This window comes from Mastomys coucha, unplaced genomic scaffold (assembly GCF_008632895.1).
Source record: "Mastomys coucha isolate ucsf_1 unplaced genomic scaffold, UCSF_Mcou_1 pScaffold22, whole genome shotgun sequence".
Taxonomy (NCBI): domain Eukaryota; kingdom Metazoa; phylum Chordata; class Mammalia; order Rodentia; family Muridae; genus Mastomys; species Mastomys coucha.
The window spans coordinates 237,629,984-237,649,905 of NW_022196905.1; the positions used below are offsets into that span (position 1 = coordinate 237,629,984).

General features: G+C 39.6%; 1 protein-coding gene across 7 annotated transcripts in view; it reads right to left on the reverse strand.

Moving 5' to 3' along the window:
* Cdh8 (cadherin 8) overlaps nucleotides 1-19,832 on the reverse strand; it is a 377,695-nt gene extending 357,863 nt beyond the window's left edge. For 3 of the 7 annotated variants that reach the window (XM_031341029.1, XM_031341028.1, XM_031341030.1), the window contains exons 1-2: nucleotides 18,695-19,210; nucleotides 4,423-4,872 (exon numbers count right to left, since the gene is read on the reverse strand). In XM_031341029.1, the coding sequence (XP_031196889.1) occupies nucleotides 4,423-4,674 (252 nt within the window). In that variant the 5' untranslated portion in view covers nucleotides 4,675-4,872; nucleotides 18,695-19,210. The other 4 variants (XM_031341023.1, XM_031341026.1, XM_031341027.1 and 1 more) reach the window with 4 other exon arrangements.
* Nucleotides 19,833-19,922: the final 90 nt, after the last annotated feature.

Genomic DNA, 19,922 nt, shown 5'->3' on the forward strand with positions numbered 1-19,922 from the left:
TGTCCTTCATAAATTCTGAAAGATTATACCTAATCTACTTTGAACCAAAAGCACAGACAAACATTTGAAATATGTTTCTTGTCACTGGTGAGAGACTGAATTCTAAAGAGATGACCTGGCAACCTTTTGGAAAAAGAACTCTTTCCGAAATGCACATCCTACCTTCGCCACCTCTAAATAGACGTTAAAATCAATACATAGACACAAGTGAGGAAGTTTCCATTTGGTAGAGAAATATGTAAAAGAACAATAAGATATTGTTTTGAAACACTCAATTGAAACATGCTGCTTGTACTTTACTGTGACTTCTCCAAGTTCCTTTAATGTTTAGGGGGACTCTCCATTAGGGAGACTGCATTCAAATGAATTTTAATTGAGGATTTCTTAGTAGGCAGGCAGTTTTCTAGACTGTGGGACATTTGGTCTATGTAACAATGGACACAAATGAACCACTTTTAAAAAGACTTGCATTCTGGCAGCAGACCAATAATAAACATAGTATGGAATATGTTAGATGACAATCATACAGGAAGGATAGACTTACAGCATAGATAAAGAACAGGAAATACTGGAGGAGAGCAATCATATATAAGACTAAACGCACAGAGATGGGCTCTCTAAAAGTGGTCTCTACTTCTTTCTGCGTTAACAAGAAACACAAAGACTTATCTTGTTTCTGACCAAGGAAATTGTCTGTCATCTTTCTTTATGTTCATACCTTTGTATTAGTTGTGTTTAACTCACGTGGCCATGAATGTGGTAAAATACAAAATTGTACACTTAGATAAATGATTATACCACATTTTGTAATTCAGCATACAATTCTTGAGTGAGAACTTTGAACACGACAATGTGATATCACAATGTCAAAGAGTTGGATACCCTCTGACAAATTGTACCAGTCTCCTTCCCTTTCTAGGCACTCATACCAGACTGAGATCTGGAGCCCTTACTCAGACACCCCTACACAGATCATAATGAACCTGGATGAAAGAAGGGGGTCATTTTTGGCTCCACAGTCTTGTGCTCACTGAGAGAGGTATCAGTGTTTTTGTTGTTGTTGTGTGGCTTGTTTATTTTTGTCTAACATACCTATTATACCTACTGTAACCATGTACAACACACACAGACACTCACACACACATATTTAAGAACATATTTTAAGTATAATTACTATATGACAAACATTATGCAGCTAGCAATTCATTCACATTTAAATATACGAATTTGCACAATTCTTCAGAAGCTTAAATAATTTCCCTAGTACTAACACCCAGGAAATGACAATGTCACTGTTCAAAGCTCTAGCAAGTCTGTCTCTAACTTAGGTCCTTTTTGCACATCCAGCTGCCACCAATATGTAAAAACAGAACCTGTATAATATAAAGGTGTATGCTCAATCCAGAAGATCCAATTGCTCAAAAGCTGGTGGTGCCCTTGAGCTTGAACTCAGCCCACTAGGTTGAGGCCCCCAACACAGTGACTTGCAGGAGGGCCTTTTAAAAAGCAGGTATGCTCATAGGGAACTAATGCTTCTCAGCTGGGTCCTGGGGAGAAGCTCTGCAGTGAAGTGGTTTAAAGAGTCAGATGTGGAAGACTGTGCATAAAGATAAAACATCATAAAACACTGGTGAGCGCCCCAATGTGGATCATGTCTGCACTCAACTTGACTCACAATTTGAAACAGTAACCTGAAATAGAATTTTAGCTTTACAGAAGCCCACGATTCACAAAATTAAGGCTGTCATACTTTAGGAGATATTTGATTTTAAAGGGAAATATGTGTGATTGAAAATATTTGAAGCAAAATTCTTCAAAAAAATATTATAATTGTAATTGTTAATTTTGGAAATTGTCTGTAATTAAGAGCAGGAAGAGCCTATGGATTAGTTCTTTTACCTGCTCTATTCTATGCAGTGTCTGTTACTAAGACTCAGCAGCATGATGCTTATTTCAAAGGATTAGGGTTCATTGGCATTTTTATCATTCAAACAAGCAAGACACCTCAGGCATTTATAAGTCACACAGAAATCTGAATACCTGGCTATTTGACTCTGACATTTTCACTTTATTTTAGAAATGAACATGAAATCAATCATCAGATACTATATTTAAAAATTGTTTAATTGCCTCTTCTATTAATATAAAAATGGAATGTTCTTAAGGGCACAACACATTCAGTTATTTATATTATGTAGGACACATCTTAATTGATATACCATCATAATAAGGTAACTATTTGAATCAGGGAGAAATCATCTATCAATTAACTACATATGCACGTATGAATATAGCTCCGGAATTTCATATGGGATGAAAATTGCTTGCCTTAAAGCTGATTAAATAAAATTTGAATATAGAGAAGGATGAATGTGCTGATTTTGTATCCTATGCTCACAAGTCAAGTGCAAATTATAAAGCCCAGGTACTCAGTTACTGAAATATAATACGGTATGATGCTTGAAATTATTATCTTGGGAATCGCCACTGTGATTTAAACTCATGTGGTACATTTACTTATGCTGTATTCATAATTTGGCCTATCAATTTATCTAAGCATCAGGTTTTGCATTTACACATATGATAAAACTAATCAGGAAGTCTGTATCCAGAACCTATCTGGCTAGATGCGATTTGGAATTCAGAACTTCACCCATTTTTAGAAACATATTAAAGCACATAAACTATAGAGTAAGGAACAACCTCAGCATGGTCCAGGGCAGCACCCTGTAATCAACTACATTAACATTTCTGCCTCGAAGTATAGGAACAGCCACTGTAATGGGATACATTAGGACTATAAATAGCCTCAACTCACTTGTACTACCAGAGTTTATTTCATGAAAATCTTTCATGGATTTTTTTTTCCATTTTGATTTAAGAAAAGGAGATTATATTTCTGTTTCAGTGCATGTATTTTATGTGTTTGTGCACATATATCGACTCACATATGCACCTATATGTATATGATCAACTGTTGTTAAAGTCAAAAAGTCTCCACCAGCGAAGTGTTTTTTATAATAGCAATTCATACATAGTAACCCGTCAGCACTGACCAGAATGTGAGCTTTTTGGCAGCAAAGATGACCGCTTTATTAGGATACTCCCAACTGCCTATCTCCAGTGCCTGGGACTGATGTTCCACTCCAGGAAGCAGCCCCATGTAATAACACACAGTATCTCCACACCTCTTGTGTCAACTTAAGACTAAACGTTTGAATCACCTGAGAAGAGGAGGCTTGATGGTTCCACAAGACAAGAGAGTCCAGCAAGGAACCTGAAGTACCTAGTGAAATGCAAGTCATTATAAGGCACGAGGTCCCCTGCTACATCCCTTTGAAGTCACCGAATTTGGGGAAGGAACCTGCCATTCACGTCTAGACACTGTTTATCAGGAAAGTCAGCCATTGTCAGTTCATTGTGAGAAGAAAATGCTTTTAAACGTTTCTGTTTTAAAACCTGGTGATCAGGCACCCTAATAGAGTACGGTCTTGAACTTCTGATCCTCTTGCTTCTCCCTCCTGAATGGATTATTACATACCATCAAGCCCAGGGTTTCTTATGTGTCAGGCCACAATGCTCTCCCAACTTGATTAGATCCATAGCTCCTCAACAGAATTCAAACTATGATAATAGTGAATGTCAAAGTGAGAAAAAATGTACAAATTATTCTGAGGACTGAACATATGCATGCCTTTGAAGTACTTGCAACACAATTTTGGAGAGCTAAGGGCCTGTGTCTATGTGAAGAGTTTGCAAAACTAACAAATCAGTGCAAACACAGAGTAACACACACAGGTAAACGCAAGTACTCACTACTGAAATAGAATTTCTCTTCTATGTATTTGATTCCACTTGGTGGTGACTAAACAGATCACTCTATGATGTCTGTACCAGGCCTTGCTCAGCATTTGTGTTACAAATATTGTTTCCAGTTTTCTAAGTTCTGAAATGGCAATCAATGAGATTCAAAGGAAAATCTAACTTAAAACTGGGAGACAGAACCTTAAAACAAGAGAAAAATAATACTTGACATTTGTTGTGATAGTAATTCAAACTGGACAAAACTGCCTACAACTTTCAAAGTACTAGATCCAAGTACAAGAATCTAGAGAAAAGGTTTGAAAAGAGATCTCAAGTATAAGTGAATGCAGTTTGCTTGTTTATGCATCACCTAAGTATCATGTGGTCCCTTGAAAGGGTGAGCTAGGCTGGCAGAGATATGGAAACTGACATTTCCTAAAGCAACGTTTTAAACTGTGGGATTATTCATATTGCTAAAGAAACCAACAGGTTAGCTCACTAACCATCTGGTCTAAAGGATTTACAGTTAAGTGTGACAACAAACTGTGGAGAGCCTGAAATGAAACATTTAAAGACCAGGAACAGACCTTGAAATGGGAGCTTAAAAATGAAGCTTACCCGGCCAACGAGAATCGGTTCAGGTCCAGAAAATTCTTCCAGGACAAACATTTGATTCCAAACCCAGCCTCTTTTGGAGCGGCTCAAAATCCGCATTTCTTCACTCTGCCTGTTTAGTTCCAAAGGGGATCCAGTAGTTAAAACGTGAGCCTGATTCATCGGAGCCGTGTACACACAAGAGGGGAGGGTAATCCATAATATTACTAATGGAGTCCAGAGTTCCACGAGCATCTCAACTAGCCTTTCTGGCATGGTCCCACCAGTTAAGCAAATCAGCGCGAAAATGAGAAAATTAGTTTTTTTGCCTCTTGTCTGAAGCCATCCAATTCATCACCACTGCAAAGCAGTTACTTACAGCTGTGCCACGTGTTCAGAAAACCGGGAAACAGACATGTCTAAGCAGGTTTTCAAAGACCACGATCCATTGACTTTCCTTTTCATTGAAATTTTCTGCAAAAACAAGAGAGAAGAATGATAAGGGTGCATAGTTACTGGTTTGAAGACAAAATTGTGCGTTGCAGAAACACATAAAAGTGAACAGGTAATGAGCAGTTCCCAAATTCTTGAGTTCAGAAAGTGGACCTGAGGAACCAGAACAGATAGGCTAATAAACTCATTTATGTGTAAGCATCATTTGGGTATTAGCATTCATTCCATGGCAGTGTCTCCTGTCAAAACCTGCTTTAAATGAGAGTGGTGTTCTCAACAGACAATGCCTTCCCTACTTATCATTGACACTTCCTCCTTTTGTCAATCCCATCCCTCCCACCTCTGCCTCTCTGTGTCTCTGTCTCTCTCTCCCATTCTCTCTCTCCCTTCCTCTCCCTCCCCCCTCTCTCTGTCATTGTCTGCATCCTTCCCTCGACAGCCTTACATTCTCTGTAATACTACATGGGATGCCTATCAACTACAACCTGTCTCCCTCCCCCTTTTGTATCTCTGTATAAACTTATTCAAGGAAAGTCATACTTCATTTTTAAGAAACTGGCCTTCAGTAACTAAATGTCATAATTAAAAAATTAGAAATGAAAAATGTGGGGCTTTTTCCCCACACAGGTATCACAGCCTTGACTATCAGTTACAGTCAGGAAGGTCTGTTCACAACTAATGCAATATGCTAATAATGAAGGGAGAAAAAAAAATAGAGTTTATCCAGAGAGAATTCTAATGTCCAGCATGTGTGCTATAAGCAAGGCAGTGCCTGTGCTCCTAATCTAAACGTAGCATTGAATGGGAGATTTTAATGATGAAAAACTCCTTTGGGAATGAAATATGGTAAAAATACAATTTTTCAATGGAAGAAATTTAAAGAGAGATGGTGGGGATCCTTATTACCTGAGGTGTCAAATACATTTTTTGCTTACCTTCAGCATAACAAAATGTGTTTCTTCCCACTCAAAAAATTATTTTTAAAGAAATGATGTTCACTGCAGATTCCTGAGAAAAGCCTGGCTGAATTAGATTAAGTGGAAAAATAATTCCTGGGGACACTATCTTGTACAGTTTGTCTGAGGGAACTCATAATAGGATAGAAAACCTTTCACCTCTAGATCCCTGGTTCCATTCTGGCTCAGAATGTGAAAGCACGGATGTTATTAACATTGGTTGAGCTGGCAAATGGCCTTATTGGAGCCAACTGAATGGGACAGGCATTCTACTGTAAACACCTTGCTTTCAGGACTAACTAGTTGGCCTATGGCATGATCCTGCTCAGTCCAACACGCAACTTACACCTAAAAAGGACCTAGCCCTGAGAATGCACAGAGCATCAATGCAAGGAGTGGCTATTTGGGAGATGGAGAAATTTCTATAGTTTTCAGTGTGAAACCAACTCAGCCGAGGCCGTCTAAGGTCAGTCTCTCCTGACCTTAAAAATGACTGCATTGTTAGAGAGGAAGAGTCTTCCCCAAGTTAATATACACTTCTATTGCAGAGCATTGAGACCTCAGATATGATAATTTAAATTGGAAAGGACACTGCTAAAGATTTGTAAACCATATTTTGTTTGTTGTCTGTCTTCATTTACTTAAAAAACATTTCCAACAAGATTAGAGTATGCCATGCTTCTTCCTCTTAGACTTTGGGGGGATTTATGCTGAAGTAGTATTAAGGTCCACTGGACAGTATGTTCTAGAAGTCAGGAGGTATGGGATTCAATTCTAGATTGCCAGATTTACTAAGACTGTCATATGAATACAATACTGAGTTCTCCTCTGTTTCAGTAGTTTCATCTATAACATGGCTACACAATAACCCTTAATTTACAGAGTGGTAGTGTGCTTAGCTAAGAATCACTACATATGAAGAGCAGTGAACCAAAGGAAATACTCCCAATATTGTAACAGAGGTGGTTACTTGAACCAGGCCATAGGGGGAGTAGTGATATGATCCCTTCCTGAGTGGGAAAGACAATCCAGGACTGAACCCTCATAAACTCTTCAGTGAGGGTAGACAGGAAGTGATTCAAGTAGAGAAGTCATCTGGAAGATGATAGTTAGCAGCAGGACAAGATAATGCTGACAAAGGGGAGGCAGAGGGAAGATGAAGGTTAGAATAATGAGGATGGACTAATGTTAACCACAGGATGCTTAGGGCATGAACATAATGTTGGTATGACAGGATGGAAGCAAGGTGGAGAGCCAATGGAAAGAAGATGGAAGTGATTCTCAAAAAGTCAAGAATGATTGAAAGTGATTTTGCTGAGAACCAAGGTGATGCTAAGGACTGTGGACAGGAGGATGAATGTAAATGATGTTGGTGAGGGAAGGACAGAGCTGATGTAGAGAAAAGGAAGGATAGAGTTGATGCTGTGCAGTGCAGAAAGGATCAAGGATGGAGAGGATGCTAGGGAGACCAGGAAAAGGAGTTGGGAGTTGAGTCTCATGAAGGTAATATAACAGGAAGATGAACATGAAGCTGGAGAGACCAAGATGGGAGGGAGATGGAGGTGATGCTAGAAAGGGATCCATAGGCTGATCCTCTACTCATGGCACCTCAACCCTAAACTCCTTCAAAGAAAATGAACATTTTATTTTTTAAATCTCAAAACATACCCTGCCCCACTGCAAGTTAGAATGGACCTGAATGCTCAGAAATCAGGTGCAATATCACCTATGGTATGATATCCATGGGTACAGAAGAAGGATTGGGAACAACTAAAAGTATTGACATGTGTGGAGTTTGAACTCTAGACCTCAAGGTTATTAGCTTTGCAAATGTTTATTAAAGGGTCAGTCCAACCAGAAAACCAGCAGATTTATTCTGAGGCTGTTTGGATAAACTCAGATGCTCTTGTGTTTTCAGTCAGACTACACAATCTGCAGCAATCTCTTGAACAAGTCTAAAATTAGACAGTTAATACTGGTTTAGCTCCATACCAGACAGTTTCTGCCCAGAAATTTGTCAATTGTTCTCAGAATGATATGTTACCTGTCAGAAAACTTGACCTGGTCCTGCCAAAATTAGATGAAAAGCCTTCACTGTCCCCTATACTTTTAAAATACTGCTATAGCTTCATTAATAAGAACAAATACATTAATAGCAGAATACTATATATTTAAAAATATTTATTATCACAAAAAGGTAAAATTTTCCACCTTCTATTGCTGTGCAAAATTGAGACAAGGACATTCATTAAAAATCTGGATTTATGTAACCCTTCAGTAAAATCAGAAGCATTATTTGAACCTGGGGAACATAATTCTAAAATTCCTTTTTCTTCAAATGGTGCCTCCTTATATATGAATTTTTGATGCACATATGCTATTTGTTAGGCAGAAGGGACTCGCACAGCCAGTCTGTCAGAGCTTCTTCTTTCTACCTTCAGGAAGCCAAAAATACAGTTGTCAAAGACAAGGAAACACAAATAGCACAGGTACTACTTTAGGAGAAGAATAATGTTATGAAGGCTAGAGGCATAGAAATATAGCATTCTGCCTGGTGATGATAAGGAAAGCTTCCTGGAGTTGGGCAGTGGTGGTGCACACCTTTAATCCCAGCACTTGGGAGGCAGAGGCAGGCAAATGTCTGAATTAGAGGTAAACCTGGTCTATAGAGTTCCACGACAGCCAAGGCTGTACAGAAAAACTTTCTCTCAAAAGAAGGAAACAGCAAAAATAAAAAAGTAAACAAAAAACAAAACAATAATAACAAATAAATAATCTAGCAGGATGTGGCAGCATATATTTTTAAACATTAAGGAAACGGAAACAGACAGATCTCTGTGCGTATAAGATCAGTCTTATATACATAGGTCAGAAAGGGATACATAGCAAAAACCCTGTCTCAAAAACAGTTGGATGAATGGTTATGTAGGCAGATGTTAGATAGATAGATAGATAGATAGATAGATAGATAGATAGATAGATAGGCAGATATACATAGACAAATATACAGATACATAGATATACAGATGCATAGGCTAACTGATTGATATGAAATCTAATATTACATTCCAGAAGGATTCATATCTAAAAAATTACATTATTAGTCAACATTTAAAAAGTAGATAAAATTAAATCATAGGGACTACACATACATACACGTACACACACACACACACACACACACACACACATACACACACACACACACAAACCCCACAAGATATCTACACTTAAAATAGCCCTCTGATATAAGTATCATTATTACTTTATAATTTTCATTTCTATTGCATAGATAAGGAATAGGAACAGAGTAGCATATCAAATGTTTTCTTTTCAATAAGAAAAATTTAAGAAGTGGCTGCTCTCGAAAAAATAAAATACAAGTTCCTGGTTACTCACTGTCCTGATATAGATACTTTATACTGAACAGTTTCAAAGCTTCTAAAGCTGTCACTAATCCACTCTGGCAGTTACTGAAAATTTAACCATCAGCTCTGTTAAGCCCAGGAAAGAGTCAGTTCTAGAATTCTTCTTATGGAATTGTCTCTAACTTTAATCTGTATAAAAGTAATCTGAGCATCTGAGTACTATATAGTCTCTGATCCTGGTGATCTCAGATGAGTCCTGAGGGTCTCATTTCCAACAAGTTCTGCATGTAGATGCTACTCATATGAGGACCTAACATAGAAGAGCGTAGTGTTCTAAAAAGAGCAACTTTGCTTACAGCTCCTCGGGATTTGCTGGAAAATGCAGTGATGTGTAGATAGTCACTTCTTCTTCTCAGTCATTTAATACCATTCACATATTTGCCTATTAGCTGTCATATACAAGAATACACACCTACATCTTCCTTTGGGCGAATAGCTGTGGTAGATGAAGTTTTTTAAAATAGTGGCTAAGTAGTCTTCCATAATCCTCTACTCTTACCTATTATATTTAACACTGGAATAACTAGTCAGCTTATTGCTGTTGCAATCACACTCACATCTATGCATCCAGGCAATAGTGATCATTCACTGTGGGAAAACTGTGATTGTAAAGGTTTACATTTGTAATCTTTATCTGTTTGCACCTCTACGCCAAAACATACTCCTCTCATCCTTAGATCAGAAAACTGCTTTATAGATATTCCTGAGATACAACAAAATGTTAGGGTGCTGTTATCAGAATTAATATGTGTTGTGAATTGTAGCTATATAGACAAGCTTCTTAGATGAAATGAAACAAGATTATAATGATTGAGTTAAAAATCAATTTACTTTTACATTTTCCAACCACAGTGTACATGCCCAGCTGAGCAACCTGATTCATTATAATACCACTGGCTGAATCCCAACTAGCAATATGAGTAGATTTTAGTCCCTCTGGAGTTTTTACAAGTTAGAAAGTCTTTAAAATTTCTCCAGAAGAAGGTATCTTCTTCTAGATAAAAGACCTACAATCTGATTTTAATTCACACTCACTGCTTAATAGCAGTTCTAATTATAGCCAGATGTCATTCTGAGGGTGTCAACATTTTCTTGAAGACAAATATTCTCAATTCTCAGACATATTGTCATTATTAAAATCATATTACATCACTGATGTTATAAACAATGTGAATTAAAATCCCAAATAAGGAACCATCCACTGATAGTGACATTTCCAATAAAATCAGTCACTTAAGAGTTCAATTCAGCAAATTATTGTGGTTGACAGGAAATTATGCTTTTTATTACCCACTGGTCTTAGTGGCCACTATATTTTATGGAAACAAAATGACATACAGGACCAGAGAGTTTCTATTAAAAAATGTTTCTGACCTTGAATTTAGAGCCATTAGCAGCTTGCTTCAAAACAGGTAAATGCACACTGAATTCAAAGTGATATTTCAGGATCACAGGGGACATGATTCAATGTGTGGCCCACTACAATTCAACAAGCTCTGGGTGACCAAAGCAGAACAGGTCTGAACAATTTTTGGATTGTGGAAAGGAAAGACCCTTGTGTGTGTTCAAATATAAATAATAGAAGGCATTCATTTTCCCAAAGTGTTCAGAAATCCTAACTAAATTACTTTGGTAGAAAAAGATTCAATAATATTTCCTATACACATACAAATGTATTTGCCAATGTATTTGCTTATCCCTGTGGTCAACCACAATGATTCTGGTCCCCAGGCTTTTATATCAGATCATAACTCATGTCAATCTATCCCAAAGTGAATTGTTTGCTTCTCCTACTATCTAGGAAAGTATTTGTAATTTTCATGTTTTCCTGTAACTGGTAACTGACAGAGTGTTTCTTTTCTACCTGAAGCTGTGTCTTTGTTAAGTTCTGTATAAATAAATAAAATAAATGATTTCCTTTTCAAAATTAATGTATTATTCAATGGGAGCTTTTCAGATAGATAGATAGATAGATAGATAGATAGATAGATAGATAGATAGATAGATACCATAAATTTTGTTAGGAATTTAAGAATGAATTTATTCTATTGTAACTTCTTAAGGCATTCTGTTATGGAGACTGTAATCAATAGGTACCTGTATGTCCAACATCTCTCCTGTCAGTTACACATGGGCACTTACTCTTCCCATATGAACTAAATCTTTTGTAGTTTAGAAACAAATCCTCATTTGCTACCTTTAAGGCACAATTTCAGGATGAAGCCGATACAAAGAACTTGTATACAAAAAGGACAGAGTTGGCTTTTTAAATCATAATGGCCAATCAGAATACATCTTTTTCTTAATGCTTGGTTTGGTGGTATAGCTATAGGAGCTCCAAGATAACCAATCAGAAATTCTCTGTGCACCACTTCTATCATCCATAAGACACATGCTGAGAAGTTTATCTCTATAAAATGGGTTAGGAATGGATGCTCTGTTTCATATTACCCAACTTAAAGATTAAAGAGAACATTTTTTTTTCTGGTTTTCTGAGACATAGTTACTCTGTAAGAGGTGTAACAGAGCCCTGGCTGTGTTGAACTGGCTTTTTAGACAAAGCTGGCTGGGAATTCAGAGAGCTCCACTTGCCTCTGTCTCCAGAACTCTGGGATTAAAGGCACCCACCAAGTCCTGAATGTGTAACTGTGTATAACCAGTAACTGCCCTGTGTATAAATTGGCAATTGCAGAAATTGAGGTTCTAATTGTTTGTGTGGTTATTAAATAACATTGCCTAACTCATAGAATAATTTTGTCCCATTCATATCTATAAATAGCATGACCAAGTTAGAGCACCAGCATTTTATAAATGCTCTGCCTACCTACTGTTATTACATAATCCATGCAATGGTTTCACAGAATGTTTATAAGGCATGTGAAAGGCTACACTTTTACTTCTTTGCTCTCATTGTTGTTCTTTTCTTTGTGGTCCACACAGACCTTCCTTTTTCCATTCCTGTTTTCTGCTGAAAGAGTAAAACATAAACACAGCATGGGACAAATTCAAGCTCTTCACTTTCAGTCAAATTGTAACCATTAATTTAAAAGTATGGCCAATAACTTTTTTGCTTTTCCAAAAACTTGCATTCTTGTGGGGATGCTGAAAGTAGAAATTCCCTACTAAAGCCAGAAAGATATTAAAGTCACATGTTTGTACAAGAAGGAAATGTTAAATAAATGGGTTATGATAGTAATCTGTTGCAAAGATATTTGACAGCCTATTTCTAATATATTTAGGAAAATTTAGTTCTACCAATGATAAGATCTTTCACTCCTGAAGCAGGGAAATAGGGAAAATCAGTTATATACTATAACCAAGGCTGCAGAGTCTGAGATACTAAATCTGAAATGTGACCAAGTGTCCCAGTAAAAAGTCAACTGTCAACTAGGTCACATGGAGTAGCAACCACCCTTACAAGGGTACCTCACTGTCATTCTTCTATGTTCCAAAGACTTTACAGCTTAACATCCACCCCTGGGACTATTCCTTAAGCTACATACACGATGATGGATAGACAGATAGAGAGGTAGAAAATAATAATTTTAAAAAACTAATATTGGGTTATCATCTCAAGAATATAGTGCATGAGCAGTAACTGAATAGCTTACAGGGATTCTAAGATCAGTGTACTATGTTCAGCTGTAATATTTTAATGAAATTTGAAAGCCTGAAAAAGACACATATATTTTACTACTTGAATAAAATATTTTTTATTTTAAAGATAGAAATAGTTGGGCACAAAGTAAAATGCTATATGTTAGCTCTGACAGCGTAAGCTGAAAAAAGGAGAGGTTATCTCCTTGTAAATCTTAGGACGAGTTTGAAAAACTTGATTTCTTATGTAAAATAAGATGCATCACCTCATATTTATATCACTATCCCCATCTTCTTATTTTAAGTCATTTATGTCACATGAGGGATGAAACAGTCTTATTGTATGCTATATTCTACCTAGAAAGAAAGAAAGTAAGGTAAGCATTATTCTAAATGTTAATAGGATGCAAATATACATAACTCTTTTACTCAGTGCTGTACAACAAATGTTCAAAAATACTAAATTTAATGTTTCATTTAAATATATTCAATTTGCTAAGTATTTTTCACATGCCTAAAATTATAATAAATACATCCAGAAAAAAATTATCACAGCATATTTTCCCTCATGCATGTATAAGAACCAGGTATGTTATAAACTTAAATCAAAATTAAGAGTTATAAAATTGTTTTCTAAGATACAGACTATAATTCATACAATGTTAAAGTGAACATTCACACACTGAATATTCTATTTAAGTGGAACAAAAACTGAGAGATAAAGAAGGAGGAAGGGTGATAGAGTGGGCAGGAAGGAGGGAGAAATTGAAGGAGGGAGGAAAGGGGAGGGAGGGAAGAAGAAAAAAGGGAGAGAGAGAGAAAGAGAGAGGGAGAGAGAGAGAGTAATGAATTAAAAAACTTTTACATACCCTTGGAGTCATTCAAAGTACAGACTCTGAATTGCCAACACAGTGACTGGACAATTAGAACACTTTCTCTAATAAAATATAACTATGTGTGCCATACAGTCTAATAGCATCCTGTGATGCAAATCTAATCTGGGATGTACTTTCAGTTTTACCACACTGAACTGCACCATACTTTATATTCACATATCATGCAAAATTATTTTTAATAGAGAAAAACTCTGATGTTTGGAACTTGAATAAACTGGACCGTTTTTAAAGGGGAAAGGTTGTGTCTAAAAGTAAACTTAGGTGAACTTATAAAATTTCTGTAGAAACAATTGTAGTAGCTACATCCTGGTATTGCACTTTATATATGATTGTTTTCCCTGCAGCCTGGTCATGAAAGTGCTTAAGAAAAGTGGAAGCAGAGTCCCTGGCAATTTCTTAATACTTGGCCCTGAACCAACCATCCTCAGCATCCAAAACTGTCCGTAGCAATGGAAACAGGAAGGGAAAATACAAGTGTTGGTGTTTTTTCCTTATGATACTTTCTTTAAAAGATACAGAAAATCACATCTATACATTTGTACCTACAAGTAGAACTTTTAAAAAAGGACATTTACAGGCAAGAAGGGGAGTGATGTTTATGATAGGGACTAGCACATGACCTTTAAAACTCAGGAAATAAAAGCCTGGGATATGACAGAAAAGGAAACCGTATTGGTATCGGTGTTTTATATTGTGAAGTGGCAATGGAAATTTAGTCAGCAGCAACATATGGGAGAGGAAGCTAAATGGCATCCCTTGAACTCATTTCTTTTCTGACCTTTTGAAGTTACCAGGTCCAGCTAATTTTCTGCTCATGGTTACATCTGAAGTAGGTTCCAGAGATAGGAACCCCCAGCTCAGCACAAATAAACAGTGAAGCTTAAGTTTCAAGGAGAAGGAAAGGAGACAGTCCTAACATGCCCTTGGATAATTAAGCCTTGCTAAATCAGATGGTGGTCTTTGCCCATCAAAAGCAAAGGATTGTTCCAGAGAAGAATCACAGCAAAGATTCTAGGTGAAATCCCCACAGTGTCCTAAATACCCTGCAGACAATATTGCTTAAGGGACTGATCATAATACAAATCTGACCAATCATCTACGCAAATCACACAACTTAAAGTCAGATGCAGTGACCAGAAAATGGTGATTAGATTCCTCTACTTTAAACCAATCCACTAGTCAATTCTTTATGCACGTTTTGGATGAGCGCTCTGTTTGTGTGTTGTATATGTATTTGTATGTTTGCAAAATCCACACGAGAGCAAACTGTCAGAATGTTCCTCAGTTTGTGACTGCAACCAGCAGTAGACCTACACCACTCCAAAATAAGGAGCTGTTCCTTAAAATAATGAGCTAAGTTGGCTCCACTTCATCCAGGAATGTCAACGGTGCCAAACACAAAATTGAAAGAAAGCTCTAATCTCTTTCTTTGCTTCTCTGAATAACATTGTAACAAATATAATATTATGGAAATAAGTGCTAGGAGAACCTCTGGGTGCAGTGTTCTTAAAAGAGTGTTCTGTGATGTTAAACAGTGCCTACAATCAAGAGGTTATGATAGGTGCACTTGTCTACTCACTCGTCAAACAGAAAACCTTGTTGATAGGCCAGTAAACTGACAAGAAGTTTTAACTGAATGCCATGTTAACTTACAGATAGTTTGTGGCTTTATATAGAAATTCTGCTCAATCTGGGATGATAACACCACAATAGAACAATCTTTGACGAAAGGAATGCTCATTTTTTTTCTTAGTAGTTCTTTTGACAAGGTCTTCTGAACCTGAAGAGTAGACTCTACCTTTTAATATGTGCCTTCTTTTTCCTTTTCTGATAAACTATAAAAGAAACCTGGACAATAGAGCCCCAAGTTATAGTTCCTTGAACAGAACTATTATACACTGTTTCTTTGGAGTTCCCTTGATGTCTTTCAACAGTCTCATCCTCTAGGCTAACAAAGATCAACAGAATTTAAACATCTGTCCGGTTTCCTGGAACTAGTATGAGGTGTGAGCACATTCACAGATCAGTCTTTACAAATACTTTCTCCAGTGGTCTTCTATTGTGCTTAGCAATCTAACACTGCTTTGACCCACTGGGAATTTTGATATAGTTTATGTTCCAACTGTCCATATATGTGATGCTCAATGCTACACTGAGGAGTTCCAGGAGAGGAAAGATGTCTTTTTCGATGCTCTATTATAAAACGGTTTAATACAGGATACAGACATCTCCCCTTTAACAGTTGAAATGCATACAACCAGTAAGGCAAGAACTACTCCCAAACATTCTACCTTTTAGCCAGATCTAAACTGCATCAAAAACATTAATAAATGCGTCCTACACACCAGAAGTAAAGTCATGAAGTGGTGCATTTTAGAGCGCAGCGATTTACTCATTTTGGAGTCTGGAGGGATTTTGGAGACAATAAATAATGATGCAGAATCACTTTTTAAGTAACAATAATAATTACAATTTTTAAAATTCTGGGGGGGGGATTTTAAAAGTTTGATAGACAGAATTATAGCACAGGTCTTAGAAATTCTTAGCCAGTGTCTCAGCCAATTTGTGATGGTGAACGCTAGAGTTTACTCTCATGCCATAGTTTTTGGAGCAGAATAAGAAGTCTAGGCGACCTGGAGCAATTCTGAATGAAGCCATCCTGGTGGTTGCCGAAAGAATCCTCTCTTTACAGCGTTTTTCTCAAGCCCTTACCCTCTTCTGAGGCCAGAGATTGGGGAAGGGATAAAAACATGGAGAAAGAAAGAAATGTGTATATCAAAGATACAAAGGTCCTGTAAGACTCTTGCAGCAGAAAATGACTGTGGAACAAGGAGTTTTCAGTCTAACTTAAAGAATGCTGCTATTTCTTTTATTATTTAATTAGGGGGCTAGTCCTAGAATTTCAACCACAGAGGGAAGTGGGTAAACCTATTTGCACATCGCGATTATGAAGAGCTCTCTTTGATGGGAAAAATGTATGCCTCAGAAAGCAACCTTCAAAGGTGTAAGTCTTCCCAGTAGAAGAAACACACACACACACACACACACACACACACACACACACCAAACACACCCACCCACACTCATACGAACATTACAGACTAGATCTCTGCAAAAGCGGACACAGGCTGATGAAAGGGCGGTAGCCAGGGAGAAATTTCAATGGTGTTTAGCAGAAACGACAGGGCTCATTTTGCATGCAGTGAAGTACAGCAGCGAGACTGAATGGATGGAAAATCCCACTTTCAAATCTTACATAAATATCTCTTTCTCACATATAGTTTTCCAGTTGAAATGTTCAAATAATGAAGGCAGAGGTGACAGTCTAGCGAGGGCTTTTAAGCATCCAGATGGCTGTCAAAGTGTTATAAAAGAGGAGAGGAATGTCAAAACGGTCCCAGACAACCCCAGTTTCTCTATCTGCCTGGCAATGATCCCTGATGCGAGAGCTCTTGCATACTATCTTAGATTTCCTCTCATTCTTTGAAATACAGAGCAGAAAATATCTGCTAATCTGGTTAGCAGCCCCTGTGCGCAAAGGGATTGTTGGGATCGTGCCCCCTAAAGAGGAAACTGCTCGCAATCTTCAGAAACCATGGCAAAGTTGAAAGGGCCTCTTCTCCCTCCCAGTTGCTTGGTTATAAGCTCTGCCCTTTAATTGGAGCTGAAGTGAGCAGCTGCCAGCCTGATTTTCCATTACAGACTAACGTTGTGCGTGTACGACAATAAACAATTAATGTTGTTTGATTTCTTACGTTTAGCAATCTAAGCTAACAGCTGCCATCTCCGCTCAGGAGGCTAACAGGCTAGTCATTGACGTGTCTCAAACTGTATGCCTTCGGGCAAGGGGCCACCACCACAAAACTTTGAGATTTTTACTACATTGGGCAAGGCGAGGCTTTAGTCTTGGGAAGGAAAAAACAAAACAAAACAAAACACACACACACAAAAAAAACAAAACAAAAAACAAAAAAAACCGGAGGAATTGTTGGATACCTGTTGGTATCAGCATCGGCAGCATCATGCTTACATGGTTTTTACCAGGCTTGGCTAGAGCCTTAGGAAACCAGGGTAGGTCTCTTAGGAACCAGTTACCACGCTGGCGGAACATAGCCAGGAGTCCCTTTAGCCTTCTGTCTGGCAGGGGTGCGGCTGGACCCCCCCAGGGTTGGCTGATGCTAAGCACCAAGATCACTGCGAATCTTTCTGCACCGTGGGCTCTGGGATAGGGAGAAGTCATCTGGTGCTTAGGAGGGCTATGGATGCGGGCTCGCTGCTACTGACTGCTGGGTCTGTCTGTGGGTCTTAAGCTAGTGCAGAGCAGCATCTGATGACTACAGAGTGGCTAGGTGGCCCCCGGAGCTCCGCAAGTTTGCAGCTGGCACCGCGCCCCCGGGCTGGAACAGACACTTGTGGAAAATCCTGGCGGTGGGGCTTTTGCAAGCAGAGCGGTAGCCCTCGGCTCAACCGAGGAGGTCGCCCTCCCACGACTATGAGGTGGGGGCATGCGGAAAACAAGAAGCCTGCTTCCCTAGCCTCTCAACACGCTTTCCTTTCGAGCTCGCAGCCTCCTCTGGGCAGGAGGCGAGTCTTTCCCTTTCACCGCACCGACCCCGCAGTAAAGGCGCACGGCTGCAGCAGCGCCTGCCTGCGTCTCCAGGGTGAAACACCGACAAGAGACCGCAAGAAGGGAAGGGTGGCGCGAGAACTGGAGGGGGACAAAAATGGGGCTCTAGACTCCTTCATATCTGCTCTGAGAGCAGTTTGCAAAACAGGTTAGGTAGAAAGCGACTCCATCAGCTACAGATGCAGCAAAAGGAGATATCGCTCGCGGGTTATCAGTGCTGGCATCCCTAATCCACCAGGTGCATAAGGTGTGTGAGGGCGCGTGGGAATTCCTTAGGGAAGCAATCCCCTAGGCTCTTCCCTGCCCCGAGGCATACTCGGATAAGGGGATAGTACTTACTCAGGCTCCGGGATGCGGAAAAGCTTCAAGCCTCTCAGTTCATAAAAGGCTGGAGGAGCTGGGGGTCAGTTCCCGAGGGTGGCTAAAGTCCACGGATCTGCTCACGCAGGGTAGTCTCCTCCGGATCCCGTTCATACCTCTCGGAGCTGCGGAGCCTGGTGCGGGGATGCGAAGCTGGCGCGCTGGGCTCTGCGTACGCAACCTAAAAGTACAGATCGCGTGTTGTCGCTCAGGTCTATGCCCAAAGTGACAGTGGCGGAGCTTGGAGGAAGCGGGGAGATTCCAAATCCATCCACTAATTCTGGGCCGAGCGCTCCGGCTTGCGAGCCCGCCTGCCTGCCAAATGTAACTGTGAAGTGATGTGGAAAAGTGAGCCGGGTGCCTCCCCTGACGGATCTCATTGGGCAGAGCTCAGAGGCAGGTCTACCACTTGGAAATTCATGTAAGCAGTCCCCCACTCCGCCCCCTCCCTGCCTTGCCCCTGCGCTCTCCCGCGCTTGGTTTCCACTCCCTTTCCTCCTACCAAGAGTGCGCACAACTTTTCGCTGGTCGCTCGCGAGCACGCCCAGCGCGCCTCCGCCGCCGGAGTCACCGGGTGAAGATGAGCCCTTCCACGCTTTGCGCGCAGCCGGCCGCGCGGCCAAGCTCTTGGATAAAGACTGCTGCCAGATCAGAAAAGGATGCGCAGGAGGTACCCTCCAGCTTTCTCTCTCTAGGTCTCACCTGAGCCCTAAGGCTAACATTATCTCGAAAAGCATCTCAGAGGCCCAAAGCTGGTTTCCGTGGAGGGCAAGGATGCGGCAGCGCGTGGTCCATTCACCTTTCCCCTCATTCTGAAGACGTCTTGCATAAGGAATTGCATGTTTGCAAGACTACTGCCTGCTAAAACTCGAGTGCTACTGGTTTCCTTGTGGTGGGTCGCTCAATCCTGATGTCCTAGGGTTGGGAGGCGGGGGTTGGGGAAATGAGGGACAGTAGAGGCAGCCAAGTGGGATTTACAGTTAAGGGGGAAAAGGGGCAGAACTTACTGTGGCCATGAGGAGAGGGTCTGGCAAGCTGTTTCAGAGTGGCTCTGACACGCCCCCTCCCCAAGGGGGAGAGTACTGTCCTTGCATCTCCCCTTTCTCTACAAAGTGGTGCTCTCTCCTTGGATTCCCCAGTCTTGTGATAGAATTTCCTAAGCACTCAGATGTTGTTTAAAAAAAAATTGCACTCAATGATAAGCCAG